The sequence below is a fragment of the Dasypus novemcinctus genome, chromosome 26 (genome assembly GCF_030445035.2).
Source record: "Dasypus novemcinctus isolate mDasNov1 chromosome 26, mDasNov1.1.hap2, whole genome shotgun sequence".
NCBI lineage: Eukaryota > Metazoa > Chordata > Mammalia > Cingulata > Dasypodidae > Dasypus > Dasypus novemcinctus.
Window position 1 is genome coordinate 9,278,769 of NC_080698.1, and position 14,891 is coordinate 9,293,659.

At 41.2% G+C, this 14,891-nt stretch overlaps 1 protein-coding gene across 2 annotated transcripts in view; it reads right to left on the reverse strand.

Annotated features, from left to right (window-relative positions):
* Window positions 1-14,891, reverse strand: part of SPINK8 (serine peptidase inhibitor Kazal type 8 (putative)) — a 56,558-nt gene that overhangs the window by 24,470 nt on the left and 17,197 nt on the right. Inside the window, exon 2 of one of the 2 annotated variants that reach the window (XM_058288456.1) lies at window positions 3,800-3,894. The exons of the other annotated variant lie outside the window; for it this stretch is intronic. Coding sequence (XP_058144439.1) covers window positions 3,800-3,866 — 67 coding nt within the window. The 5' untranslated portion in view covers window positions 3,867-3,894. The remainder of the gene's footprint in view (window positions 1-3,799; window positions 3,895-14,891) is intronic. 2 annotated transcript variants of the gene reach the window in all.

Below are 14,891 nucleotides of genomic sequence, written 5' to 3' on the forward strand. Positions count from 1 at the left end.
ACTGCACATGGGCCAACTGCACACGGGTCAAGGAGGCCCAGGGTTTGAACCGCGGACCTCCCATGTGGTAGACGGACGCCCTAACCACTGGGCCAAGTCCGTTTCCCTTTATTTCTTTTATTGTACTTTTAATCTCCACAATTTCCTTTTTTTTTTTTAAAAGATATCTTTATTTAATTATCCACCCCGTGTCTGCTCTCTGTGCCCATTCGATGTGTGTTCTTCTATGTCTGATTGTCTTCTCTTTAGGCAGCACCAGGAACCAATTCTGGGACCTTCTGAAGTGGGAGAGAGGTGCTCAATTTCTTGTGCCACCTCAGCTCCCTGGTCTGCTGCATCTCTTATTTTCTCTCCTCTGTGTCTCTTTTTATTGCATCATCTTGCTGCACCAGCTCTCTGCTTGGGCCAGCTCACTGCATAGGCCAGCACTCTGTGTGGGCCAGCTCTCCTCTTAGGTCAGCTCGCCTTCACCAGGAGGCCCTAGGAATCAAACCCTGGACCTCCCATACAATAGATGGGAGCCCAATCACTTGAGCCTCATCTGCTTCCTTCCACAATTTCCATTTAAAAAATAATTTATATCTCTTTACTGTTAATCTGTAGTAAGTGATATATTGTCATCACATCTTCCTTTATTTCTTTAAGGATGGTTTTCTTTAGCTCCTTGAACATACTTATAACAGCAGCTTTGACGTTTTGTCTGCTACTGTCTCCCTTCTGGGCCCTTTCACAGGCAGTTTCTGTTGTCTGATTTTTTTTCTGTGTATGAGTCACACTTCCCTCTTTCTTTGCATTTTGTGTGTGTGTGTGTGTGTGAAAACTGGATGTTAAGATAATGTATTATAGCAAATCTAGATACCGACTCCTTTCCCCCATCCTACCTTGGGGCTTTTTTGTTGTTGTTGTTGTTTTTAATTTGTTTAGTGATTAGAATGAACTGTTTAAGTGAAGTCGACTTCCCCTTCAGAGTGAAACCTCTGATGTCACTCTTCAGAGGGTGTTGCTTTGGTGTCCAGTCACTCTGGGATGACTGTCTTTCCCTGATCTTCAAAAGAAGCTGTCTGCCTCTTTTGGTATCACACTTAGCTGTTAGTGCCACTAATTGTCAGCTAGTTGCTCCATTGTTTTCAACAATGCCCCAAGGCATAAATTGCTTCGCAGTCTGACCCAATTAACTTTGGGCCCCTGTGCAGGGAAGTTTTTGAGGCTAGCCTTTGAGGTTTGTTCCGATGCCCTGGGGAGAGGGGACTCTTTTTAGCTGCCTCATTCCCTGTTTCTCTCTGGTAAACCAGCTGGCCTATGATTCAGCTTGTTCTCATAGAGCTTACTGCCTCCTCTTAATTGCCGATCCCCCAAATTTCCATTTTGAGAGTGCCTTTGGACTTGAACTTCCCTATGCTCTCTATTCCAGATAAAGATCAGTTTCCTTGAGGAGCGCTTCAAATTGCTCTGTTCTTATGGTCTGCCTTGGTCTCTGGGCATAATCTCTATGCAATTGCTCTTGAGCTAAAGGCGGGGACAATGATCTGCTTCTTTCAAAGTGACATCTTTGCTTTAAGAGCAGAGCCCTGGGTAGGGGCAGTAGCTCTGATCAACTCAGCTTGCTTCTTCCAGCATAGAACCTCTACCCAACAAGCAAACTAGAATGAGCTCAATCAGGGACCCACCATTCTCAACCTACCTCATCTGGTAGAGAGCCTCTGCCCTAAAAGTTGGCACTGGGTGGAGAAAGGGAGCCCCTACCTCTTGGCTTCACTTGCCTAGAATTTAGCCTATGCAGCCCAGAGCTGGGGGAGAGGGGATGAGACCTTGACCTCCCAGGAGAGACCATTACCCTTGACTAGGAGTCAGAGGGATAAGAAGCCTCATATTCTTGGTCATACCTGCCATGAATGGAACTTTCATCATGCTGAGCTGGACAGAGGAGGGAGGAGGTGGTTCATGGCTCAAGTGCCACAAACTCACTTTTCTTACTGAGATTTAGTAGATTTTCTTGAATAAATGTTTTCTCTTTTGCTGTATACCCTTAAGACAATTTCCAGAGATTTTAAGTGGTTGTTTAAAAAATTTTTTTCCACCAGCATAGTGGTTTGGTAGGCAGAGGGTCTATGGAGTTCCTCACACCACCATTACAGAAGTGAGAACTCTCTATTTGAATGCATTTCACCTGCACTCACTGACACCTTCTCTGCTTAGTTTTCTGTTTAAATGTATCCTCCTTGGGAAATGGATGTGGCTCAACCAACTGGGCTCCCATCTACCATATAGGAGGTCCAGGGTTTGATGCCCAGGGCCTACTGGTGAGGGCAGGCTGGCCTACATGGAGTGCTGGCCCTGCGCAGAAGCGCAGCCCTTTGCAGGAGTGCCGCCCTGCGTGGAAATGTCACCCAGAGCAGGAAAGCCACCCCGTGCAGGACTGCCAGCCAGCGCGGAGAGCTGGCACTGCAAGATGATGCAAGAGGAGAGAAAATAAGAAGATGTAGCAGAACAGGGAGATGTGGTGGCGCAAGAGAGTAACTGTCTCTCTCCCACTCCAGAAGGTCCCAAGATCAGTTCTCAGAGTCATCTAATGAGAATACAAGCAGACACAGAAAAACACATAGCGAATGGACACAGAGAACAGACAACAGGAAAATGAGGGAAATGGGGGGGTGGGGTGGGGGTGAGAAAAAATTAAAAAATAAATCTTAAAATAAATAAATGTATCCTCCAGAGAAATATTTCCTTGGCCAACAAATCCAGATTCACCATTCTCACCTCCTATCTGGGGAAGAGTCATTGGTGTGAAAACTAGAAAAGGATGTGTATTTATGTGATATTTGAGGTGTCCTATCAACTGGGCATGGTCACTGGATAGGAGTACACAGAAGGAAACAGATTTGAGGGAAAATATAAGGCCAGACGACAATGAGGACAAGTGATTTTCAAGAAAGATGGGGTATTCCACCTTATTTGAGTAATAGTGTGTTTCCAATGGAGTGCTGGCATAAGACACTGCATGATGGTCACAGAGTGGGTTTACAGGGAGGCTGATGCTAATGGCCATTTCATATTAGTAGGGCAGTGTTTTCAGTAGTAGAGGGATGAAGACTGAGTGAAAGATGAAGAATGTAGAAATATATCTAGATTTCTCCAAGAAGGATTAAATTAAATAGAGAAGGGGAGGGGAAAGATTTTGATTGATCTATTTTTTTCATAAGATGTGAGAACAATGAAGAATATTTTTCAGTTTGTTGTAGGAACCTCTTAAGATGTACAAGGCTTGAAAACAATGTTTTAAGTGAAGAAATGGATTCAATAGAGAGTAAGAGATTGAAGGTAAAGGAGGACAAGTTGTAGAGTCCAAATGAAAAAAGAATGTGTTGACATCCTCAGACATACCTGTTTTAGTTTGCTAAAGCTGCCAACGCAATATACCAGAAATGGGTTGGCTTTTAAAAGGGGATTTATTTGCGGTAAAGTCTTAAAATTCCAAGGCTGTGAAAATGTCCAAATCAAGGCATCATCAGAGATGTTGTCTCATGGACTCCTGCCATGTAGCGAGGCCTCACTGATTTAGTCCAATCAAAGGCCCTAAATGGATCTAATCAAGCGATCTAATCAAAAGGTCCAAGCTCTGTTACTAATGACCATTAGAGTTGTGTGAATCCTTTCTTTCTCTGGGCCTCAGTTTCTACATCTGTACCATGAGGAATTAGGATTGAATAAAGCTGAAGGGCACTTCTACTCCCTCCTCTAACTTTCCCATGATTCTGAATATACTGCAGAAAATTAAGCCCAGCAAGGATGTATAACTCACCAACTGCAGAGGCAGCCCACCGGGAGATGACCGCAGCAAGGATGCCGTTCAAGAAGGCCCCCATCATGGTGAGTGGACTGTGGAAAATGCCGCTCCTGGTGGCAGGACAGAAAATTCCATCTGAAGTGCACATGTCCACAGAGATTCCTCATTGTCCAGGAAATGAAGCCCAAGTATATTTCCTTGGGCCATTCGGAATGAGTTGTGTCTAATGCAATTAAGTTGTATCATTTATTAGAATAATTGTACATTAGAAAAAATTATCTAAAAAACAGAATTTTAGGAGAGGCCAGAAAAAGTGTTAGTAGAGAATATTTTGGGAAGCGGACTTGGCCCAGTGGTTAGGGCGTCCGTCTACCACATGGGAGGTCCACGGTTCAAGCCCTGGGCCTCCTTGACCCATGTGCAGCTGGCCCATGCGCAGTGCTGATGCGCGCAAGAAGTGCCGTGCCATGCAGGGGTGTCCCCCTCGTAGGGGAGCCCCACACACAAGGAGCGCGCCCTGTAAGGAGAGCTGCCCTGCGTGAAAGAAAGTTCAGTCTGCCCAAAAATGGCGCCACACACACGGAGAGCTGATGCAGCAAGATGATGCAACAAGAAGAAACACAGATTCCCGTGCTGCTGACAACAACGGAAGCGGACAAAGAAGATGCAGCAAATAGACACAGAGAACAGACAACTGGGGTGAGGGGAGGGGAGAGAAATAAATAAAATCTTTTTAAAAAAAAGAGTATTTTCAAAGGATTCTTCGGAAAGGAATAAACACCAAGAGTTTTTTAATGGAATATTTAGAAGTTGGTATTTCTAAGGTAAGAAGTACAGTAGTAGAATGAAGCTCAGTGACATGTGGAAGTCAACAGATTGTAAGAAAAGAGAAGGGACAAAACATCAAACACTCCCATTACTCTTTTTTTTTCCTTTTTATATCCTTTGCCCCCATTACTCTTATTCTTCCATAATACCATAACTTTGGTGTTACTACTTAATAACTAATAAAATTGAAATGAAAACCATAGAGTATTTATAAGATCTGACATGCATTACCGATTGTATTTAGCATATGCTGATTGACATATTTGTCTTCAGATTTTCTTTTTTTTTTTAAAGATTTATTTTTATTTATTTAATTCCCCTCCCCTCCCCCGGTTGTCTGTTTTCTATGTCTATTTGCTGCGTCTTGTTTCTTTGTCAACTTCTGTTGTCGTCAGCGGCCCGGGAAGTGTGGGCGGCGCCATTCCTGGGCAGGCTGCACTTTCTTTCGCGCTGGGCGGCTCTCCTTACGGGGCGCACTCCTTGCGCGTGGGGCTCCCCTATGCGGGGGACACCCCTGTGTGGCAGGGCACTCCTTGCCCGCATCAGCACTGCACATGGGCCAACTGCACACGGGTCAAGGAGGCCCAGGGTTTGAACCGCGGACCTCCCATGTGGTAGACGGACGCCCTAACCACTGGGCCAAAATCCGTTTCCCTGTCTTCAGTTTTCTATCCTCTTCATCCTACACATTCTCCAGGAAAATTATATATCTAGGTAGTTTCTGCCCAAGGCCTTCCCTAAGTAAAACAAATATTAAATAGTACAACCCCTTTTCTACTCAAAAATTTGCAAATTACCAAGTTCACTTTACCTGCTGAGACTCCCACAGTTGCTCCGAGAAACCAGTTGGACTGAATGTTCTTTATTTCCAGTTTGTTAGTAATGAAACAGCATGGAAGGGTGGGTGGTTAAGTATCTTTCTAAAGTGACAATGCCTGGCAGTGGAAGAGTGCATTTTGAAGTTAGGACGTATGGATACAACTCAAACCTATTTCTTTCAACTCCAAATTCTGTAATGCTGAAATTTTATGTGGTCATATTTCAGCTTTCTAAAGATGCTATATATCATCCACTATCACACCTAAATCCAGTTTTTCTTGCCAAACCTGATCCTGCCATTTTAGAGTTAAGTCATACTCAATTTTTAAACTCCTACATTTTTATCTGCGTTGCGATGATTGCATTCAGGTCAGCTACAGATAATTATACAACATTATAAATGACCACATCTGTATATTTTATTAATAGTCAAAATAAGAATTCTCTTTATTGAAATATGTGTTCACTTTATTGAAATATTTAATTTAGAGTGTTTCCATATTAACTCATAGACTCTTAAAGTAGAAAGTCACCTTTTATGGAATCTGCCCCGTTCAGTCTCATCATTGAGCAGCGTGAAGGAGTCCTGGGAAGGAATGCTCATTCCCCTAAATGATAACACTTTCTATTGCTTGGAATAAACGTCCCCCAAAACATCAACTTCCTTTAAACGGAAAGTTCAGAGGACGTGGTGAGTCGTAACTTCCTTAGGTCCAGTTCCCGAATGAACATCGTCACCTGGGAACACGCTGTGCAGTTCTGGGCAGGCAGGTGCACTTTCTGACTGGCCACATTGTCTACATGGGGTCTGCGAAATTTTTGCTGTCAATACTTCTAAGTTTGGTATATGCTCATACATTTTTAAAGCAACTTCAAAATGTTTTCATCATAATTTTAAATAGTTATAACTGATTAAATTATTGACATTTTAAATATTAACTTTTTTGTTTTTTTATTACAAAATTTTTTATTTGTTTATTTATTAAAGAAGTTGTAGCCTTCCAGAAACCTCAGCAGACAATACAGCGTTCCCATAAGCCCCCCTCACACCCACAGTTTTCCCTTTTTTATTAACGTCTTGCCTTCGTGTGGTACTTTTGTTACAATTGATGAAAGAATATTCTTATAATTGTACTATTAACTATAGTCCCTAGTTCATATTAGGGTTCACTGTTTTGTACAGTCCTATGGTTTTTTAATTTTTTAATTCTAGAAACATTTATGTAGCCTAAAATTTACCTCTTTTAATCACATCCAAATGTATATTTCTATGGTGTTAATTATATTCACAGTGTTGTGCTACTATCATCTATTACCAAAACTTTTCTATAATCCCAAACAAAATTTCTGAACCCATTAAGCATTCACTCCCCATTCTCTAACCCCACCCTGGTCTGTAGTAAAATGAATTCTAGTTTCTGACTCTATGAATTCGCTCATTCTGATTATTTCATATCAGTGAGTTTATATAGTATTTTTCCTTTTGCGTCTGGCTTATTTCACTCAGCATGATGTCTTCAAGGTTCACCCATGTTGCATGTGTAAGAACTTCATTCCACTTTGCGACAGAATAATATTCCATTGTATGGATAATTCCACATTTTACTTCACCATTCATTTGTTGATGGACACTTGGATTGCTTCCACCTTTTGGCAATTGTGAATAATGCCACTGATATCAGTGTGCAAATATCTGTTAAATTCCTGCTTTCAATTCTTTTGGGTATATGTCTAGAAGTGGGATTGCCAGGTTATATGGTAATTCTATACTTAACTTTCTGAGGAAACACCGAAATGTTTTCCATAGCAGCTGCATCATTTTACATTCCCACCAACAATGAATGAGTGTTCTTATTTCTCCACATTCTCTTCAATGCATGTTGTTTTCCATTTTTTAAAATTGTAGCCATTCTAGTGGGGTGAAATGGTATCTCGTAGTTTTGCCTTTCATTTCCCTACTAGCTAATGATGTTGAACATCCTGTTTTCTTCTAGTTTCATAATTTTGGTTCTTATATTTAAGTCTTTTATCCATTTTGAGTTGATTTTTTCATATGATGTGAGATAGGGGGTCCACCTTCATTCTTTTACATGTGATTATCCAATTCTCCCAGCACCATTTGTTAAAGTTTCCAATGGAGTGGACTTGGCACCCTTGTCAAAAATCAATTGATCAACCAGGCGCCAGCTAACAATGCATTTGGAAAAAGACCTAGACCAAAAGAGGGAAATATTAAATACAAATGATTTTTTGTTTGTTTGTTTGTTTTTCTGTTTTCTTTTTTAGGAGGCACCAAGGATTGAAACCAGGACCTCATGCCTGGGAAGCAGGCACTCAACCACTGAGCTACATCTGCTCCCTATAAATGAGTTGTTTTTTTTTAAGATTTATTTTTTATTTATTTATCTCCCCTTCCCCCCCCACCCCACCCCCAGTTGTCTGCTCTCTATGTCCACTCACTGTGTGTTCTTCTGTGACCACTTCTGTCCTTATCAGCAGCACCAGGCATCTGTGTTTCTTTTTGTTGCATCATCTTGCTGCATCAGCTCTCCGTGTGTGTGGCACCACCCTGGACAGATTGTGCTTTTTTCATCTGGGCGGCTCTCCTTAGTGGGCGCACTCCTTACCCGTGGGGCTTCCCAACACGGGGGACACCCCTGCATGGCAGGGCACTCCTTGCGCACATCAGCACTACACCGGGCCAGCTCATCACATAGGTCAGGAGGCCCTGGGTTTGAACCCTGGACCTCCCATGTGGTAGACGGATGCTCTGTTCATTGAGCCAAATCCACTTTTATAGCTAAGAGATTTCAAAGTGAGTCAGGAGGTCAAGCCAGTGGTTATACTTATGCAAGTCTTGGGAGTAACTCCCTGTCTGCCACAGGAAACAAAGCCTCAAGCAAGGGTGCTCCTGAGGGTTCTAGAGACATCTAGGCACTATAGGCAGGGCAGACCACCCCAGGAAATCGGCACCCCGTGTCAGTGGGCCTTACCTTGGAATATATGATAACCCATATCTCCAGTGTATCAGAGTTAGACTCATTTATAATTTTCTTAGACTTGGTTCTTCTGTCCCATTTATTTGAACCTATAATTAGCACTATAGCCATGAACTCTATGTCCCAGAGACTTAAATCTTCCAGCTGTTCATATGCCAGGTGAGCTCTGAATCTCAGCAGAGTTGCAGCCAACACCTATCCTCCAGTTCATCAGATTCACCCAGGACAACTAACGAAAGGATGATGGACAACGCCCATCCTAAAAACACAAAGTATCTACAACTGCAAGGAAGACAGTTCCATCCATCTACCCCGTGGAATTTAGCCCTCTTTTCAATCAGAAGCAGAGTGGGCATCGCCATCCCCAAATCCTCAAGGTAGAGGAAGGAACGAACAAAAGAGGGGAATGCAACTATGGACTAAAGTAGACTTCTTATTATTCTAGCAATGGAAGGCTTTGTAACATGATATAAAGACAGTGGTCACCAGAGGTTCTGAGGGGAAGGGAGGGAAGAAAAGGTATAACATGGGGCATTTTTGAGACATTGGAATCATTCTGTATAATATGCAATGACAGATACAGGCCATTATACATCTTGTCAAAACCTATAAAATTGTGCAGTGCAAAGTGTAAAACATAATGTAAACCATGCTTAGTAGCAATGCTTCAATATGTGTTCATTAATTGTAAGAAATGTACCACACTAATGAAAGATGTTGTTAATAGGGGAAAGTGTGAGAGGGGGAGAGGGGGGGTATATGGGAATGCTTTATATTTTTGATGTAACGTTTATGTAATCTAAAGCTCCTTTAAAAATAAAAAATTTAAAAATTTAAAAAATCAATTGGCCAAATATGTGAGGGTTTGTTTATGAATTCTCAATACCATTGCATTGGTCTGTATGTTTGTTCTGGTGCCAGTACCACACTGCTTTGATTACTGAGGCTTTGTAATAAGTTTTATTTTATTTTTTAATAAAATCAATTTTATTGATACATATTAATAAAGCATACAATTCATCCAAAGTGTACAATCAGTGGTATTTGGTATAATCACATAGCTGTGCATTCATCACGTCAATCATTATTAGAGAATTTTCATTATTTCAATAATAATAATAAACAGACAATCAAACAAGAAAATTCTTCAATCTCTCTATGCTTCCCCTGCTGTACCTAGCGGCTATTTCTGGCTATTCCTGCACAACTATTTATTTATTAAGCAGTTTTATTGAGATACATTTCCATACCATGTAATCTATCCAAAGTGTGCAATTATGGCTTTTAGTACAATCACAATGTTGTAACATTCATCATCTCAAAGATTTTAGAACAATTTCTTTTTTTTTAAAGATTTATTTGTTTATTTTATTTCTCTCCCCTCCTGCCTCCCTGCCCCAGTTGTCTGTTCTCTGTGTCTATCTGCTGCATGTTCTTCTTTGTCCGCTTCTGTTGTTGTCAGCGGCACGGGAATCTTTGTTTCCTTCTGTTGTGTCATCTTGTTGTGTCAGCTCTGCGTGTGTGCGGCGTCATTCCTGGGCATGCTGCACTTTCTTTCGCGCTGGGCGGCTCTCCTTACGGGTCGCACTCCTTGCGCGTGGGTGACAGGGCACTCCTCCTGCTCATCAGCACTGCGCGTGGGCCAGCTCCACACGGGTCAAGGAGGCCTGGGGTTTGAACCGTGGACCTCCCATGTGATAGGCGGCCGCCCTAACCACGGACAAGTCCGCTTCCCAGAACAATTTCATTACTCCAAAAAAGGAAACTCCATACCCCTTAGCAGTTGTAATAAGTTTTAAAATTGCAAAATGTGAGTTCTCCAACTTCATTCTTTTTCAAGATGGTTTTGGCTATTCTGGATTCTTTACCCTTCCATGTAAATTTGATGATTGGCTTTTTTTTATTTCTGCAAAGAAGGCTATTGGAATTTTGATTGGGATTGCTTTGAATCTGTAAATCGCTTTAGGTAGAATTGACATCTTAGCAATATTGAGTTTTCCAATCCATTAACACAAATTGTCCTTCCATTTATTTAGGTCTTCTTTGATTTCTTTTTATCAATATTTTGTATTTTTCCATGTATAAGTCTTTTACATCCTTGATTAAATTTATTCCTAGATATGTGACTTTTTAAGTTGCTATTGTAAATAGAATTTTTTCCTTGATTTCCTCTTTAGATTGTTCATTACTATGTGTAGAACACTCTGATATTTTTGTGTGTTGGTCTTGTACCCTGCCACTTTGTTGTATTCGTTTATTAGTTCTAGTAGTTTTGTTGTGAAAAAATTAACATTTTAAAATAAAAACGTTACATCATTCTTTAAAATATACCCAGTGAATCTATGTTTTACAGTGATTTAATGTCACCATCATATATTTGAAAAATGCATGAATGAATGAGCTTAAAGTTAGATGTTCTACATTTTTATTCTACTTTCCTCATATAACTTTATTGCAGTGTTACACTTGGTGGTCATTTACTTATCATGCTTTCCTACATCTTGACAACAGAAATATGCAGATGAGTTGATTTTTTAATTTTCTGTGACCAAAAGTATCTAAAGTGTTAATAAATTTTTCCTGCATTCAGTTATCACAATTAATAATAGTACATGTTGATAAAAACAACATAGATATATTACAAATTTGTATAGTTATTTACCATAGAAGTAAATTTTTATTAGATATACAGCTCTCTTCTTTTAAAGATTTATCCCCTCCCCCCTTGTTTTGTGCTTGCTGTCAGCTCTCTGTGTGTTCTTCTGTGTCTGCTTGTCTTCTCTTTAGGAAGCACCAGGAACCAATCCTGGGACCTTGCAGAGTGGAAGAGAGGCGATCATTCTCTTGTGCCACATCAGCTCCCTGGCCTGCTGTGTCTCTTATTGTTTCTCTTCTGTGTCTCTTTTTGTTACATCATCTTGCTGTGCCAGCTCTCCATATGAGCCAGGACTCCTGCATGGACCAGCTCTCCTGTGCGGGCCAGCTCTCCACATGGGCCAGCTTGCCTTTCACCAGGAGGCCCTGGGAATAGAACCCTGGGCCTCCTATATGGTAGACAGGAGCCCAATCATTTGAGCCACATCTGTTTCCCATAGATATACATTTCTTAATATGATGAATGGTGCCAATGTTTTTTCATTTAGTTCATATATCTATGTTTGAATATTACTTGTTGTTAGAATGACTCAGGATTTAGCATCAGCTCTCTCTTTATTCTTTATTTTCACAGAAATACATACTAAAAAACCATGCTCACCTTAAATAAATGGATGGGACTGAAAGAGTTTTATTTTTTATTTTTATTTTTTTTTAAAGATTTATTTATTTATTTAATTTCCCCCCTCCCCTGGTTGTCTGTTCTTGGTGTCTATTTGCTGCGTCTTGTTTCTTTGTCCGCTTCTGTTGTCGTCAGCGGCATGGGAAGTGTGGGCAGTGCCATTCCTGGGCAGGCTGCTCTTTCTTTTCACGCTGGGCGGCTTTCCTCACGGGCGCACTCCTTGCACGTGGGGCTTCCGCACGCGGGGGACACCCTTGCGTGGCGCGGCACTCCTTGCGCACATCAGCGCTGCGCATGGCCAGCTCCACACGGGTCAAGGAGGCCCGGGGTTTGAACCGCGGACCTCCCATGTGGTAGATGGACGCCCTAACCACTGGGCCAAAGTCCGTTTCCCAAAAGAGTTTTATTATAGTGGTATTCAAATCTTGGAAATCCTTCAAAATTATATATCAAAATCACATCATAATAGCAAAATTAATTTTAATGATTTACCAGCTATAACCTTGATGATGTTCTTAAATTTTGATGAAATAAAACATTTGGAGGGAAATGGACTTGGCCCAGTGGTTAGGGCGTCCGTCTACCACATGGGAGGTCCGCGGTTCAAACCCCGGGCCTCCTTGACCCGTGTGGAGCTGGCCATGCGCAGTGCTGATGCGCGCAAGGAGTGCCCTGCCACGCAGTGGTGTCCCCCGCGTAGGGGAGCCCCACGCGCAAGGAGTGCGCCCCGTAAGGAGAACCACCCAGCGCGAAAGAAAGTGCAGCCTGCCGAGGAATGGCGCCGCCCACACTTCCCGTGCAGCTGACGACAACAGAAGCGGACAAAGAAACAAGACGCAGCAAAAAGACACAGAGAACAGACACGGGGGGGGGGGGGGGGGGGGGGGGGGGGGGGGATTAAATAAATAAATAAATCTTTAAAAAAAAAAAAGAAATAAAACATTTGGAGACCAAGTGACTTCAAAGGGAATTATGATTTAGTCATAGAGGCATTTCCATGTGCAGTGCAGTTTAAAATATACTCCGCCCATATCCATCAAGTGACTGTTAGTGGTATCTGCTGCTTTTTCACCAAGATGCAGCTTGTTTAACCTAACATACACAGAAAGTGTTGCAAAAATTAAAACATGTATTGTAAATACATTCTATGTACCTTTGCCAACATAATTTTTAAATAATGTTTTACAGCACAAGATTATATATTTTCACCAGAACCTTGGAGCTGTTGATTCAGGTTATTCAGTACATGGGAAAGATCTAGTATGTAGCTTAACTGGCAAAACCAGTTTCTTATTGTCCAATTAGTCTGACTTTCTATCAGGAAAAGGTCTGACTTCATTTTAAATTTAAGATAAAATGTGAATGCATGCTCCCATAACAGCCATCTCATTTATTGCTAAGATATAGCTAAGTGCCAGATCTTGCTGTGTATTTTATGTCTGGATGAAGATGGAACAAGGCACCTGCTCTTTGGTATTTCTTATCAATGCTGTCGTGCAACTTGTCCACAGAAGCCTGCATTCCCAAACGTATTTCAACAACCTGGAGGTTTTCTTCCCAGAGCGAGGCACAGAGTAAGATTTGGAATGGAGGAGAGGTACCCTTCTTTTCTTTCATAAACTGGGTAAACAGCCAGCTGAGCAGACATTTTCTCAGGGAGAAGAAGTAAATACAGGGGGAGCAGATATAGCTCAAGAGGTTGAGTGCCTACTTCCCATGTACAAGGTCCTGGGTTCAATCCCCTGATTGAACTCCTAAACTCCTAAAAAACTCCTAAAAAAAAGTTGTAACAAAGAAGTAAATACAAAGTCAACGACATGAAAGGCATTTCTGTTAGCAGCGACAGTGTCATGTGTACCATGGAAGGACTTCCTGTCCCCTCAGGGCTGGCTGGCTGAATGTGAAGACCTTGCAAGTCCTGCTTCAAAGCCATCCTGCCAGGTCCCAGGGCCTTTCCGGATCTTCTTCTTTTCCATCCTGTCTTTGTTCTCTCACCATTTTGAGTTCTCCTCCTATTTGACGTGCCTTCCTTGTACTCCAGTTTTTACTCTAGTTAGATGCATACTTTACTCATCATTCTGGCATTCATCACATGTTCTTTAAAATTGAAGTGTAATTTATACAGTAACATTCAAAAATCCTAAGTGTTCAGCTCCATGAATATTTACATGTGACCCACCTCCATTTTTAAAAAGATGAGTACGAGATGAGCTGATGTATCTTCTGTATTTCTGCTTTGCTTCTCTTTTCCAACTTCCCTTTATGTTTTTGCCCTGTTGCTGAGTAAATAGCCATTAAATCTTTATTGCATGTGAGGATAGAGTGGAAGAAAAATTATAAAAACTTTAGATTTTTATATATTATCTTCTACAAAAGAATATTCTTTACCAACACACTGGAGAAAAATCATAGACCACTTCAGGTTGTCATCTTGTAACTGACCTGGCACCACATGCTGGTTTTTAAGGGTGGTAAATGAGCAAAGGGGATCAGATGCTGAGCTGAATCACAGCCACATGGTGATCTGATGGTGGTATAAATTAAACCTCCAAGACTTTTTTTTTTCCATTTTTTAAACTTTATTCTGTACATTTAATGATTGAAAATATAAACAAAAACTAAAAAGAAAACACAGTTGAATAAAAACATACATTTCTCAATTAAATGTATTGGATACCTATAAATTTTTTTTAATCATACAATATGTTACACAATATATATAGTTCATAGTAATGCAATCGTACAGTATTTGTCCTTTTGTGTCTGGCTTGCTTCACTCAACATAATGTCCTCCAGGTTCATCCATGTTGTCATATGCTTTATGACTTCATTTCTTCTTACAGCTGCTTAATATTCCATCATGTGAATACACCAGTTTGTTTATCCATTCATCTGTTGATGGACACCTGGGTTGTTTCCATCTTTTGGCAATTGTGAATAATGTCACAACGAATATTGGTGTGCAGATGTCTGTTCGTGTCACTGCTCTCAGTTCTTCTGGATATATACGCAGTAGTGGTATTACAGGATCACATGGCAACTCTATATTCAACTTCTTTAGGAATGCCAGACAGTCCTCCACAGTGGCTGTACCATTCTGCATTCCCACCAACAGCGAATAAGTATTCCTATCTCTCCACATCTCTCCAACACTTGTAGTTCTCTGTCTTTTTAATAGTGGCCG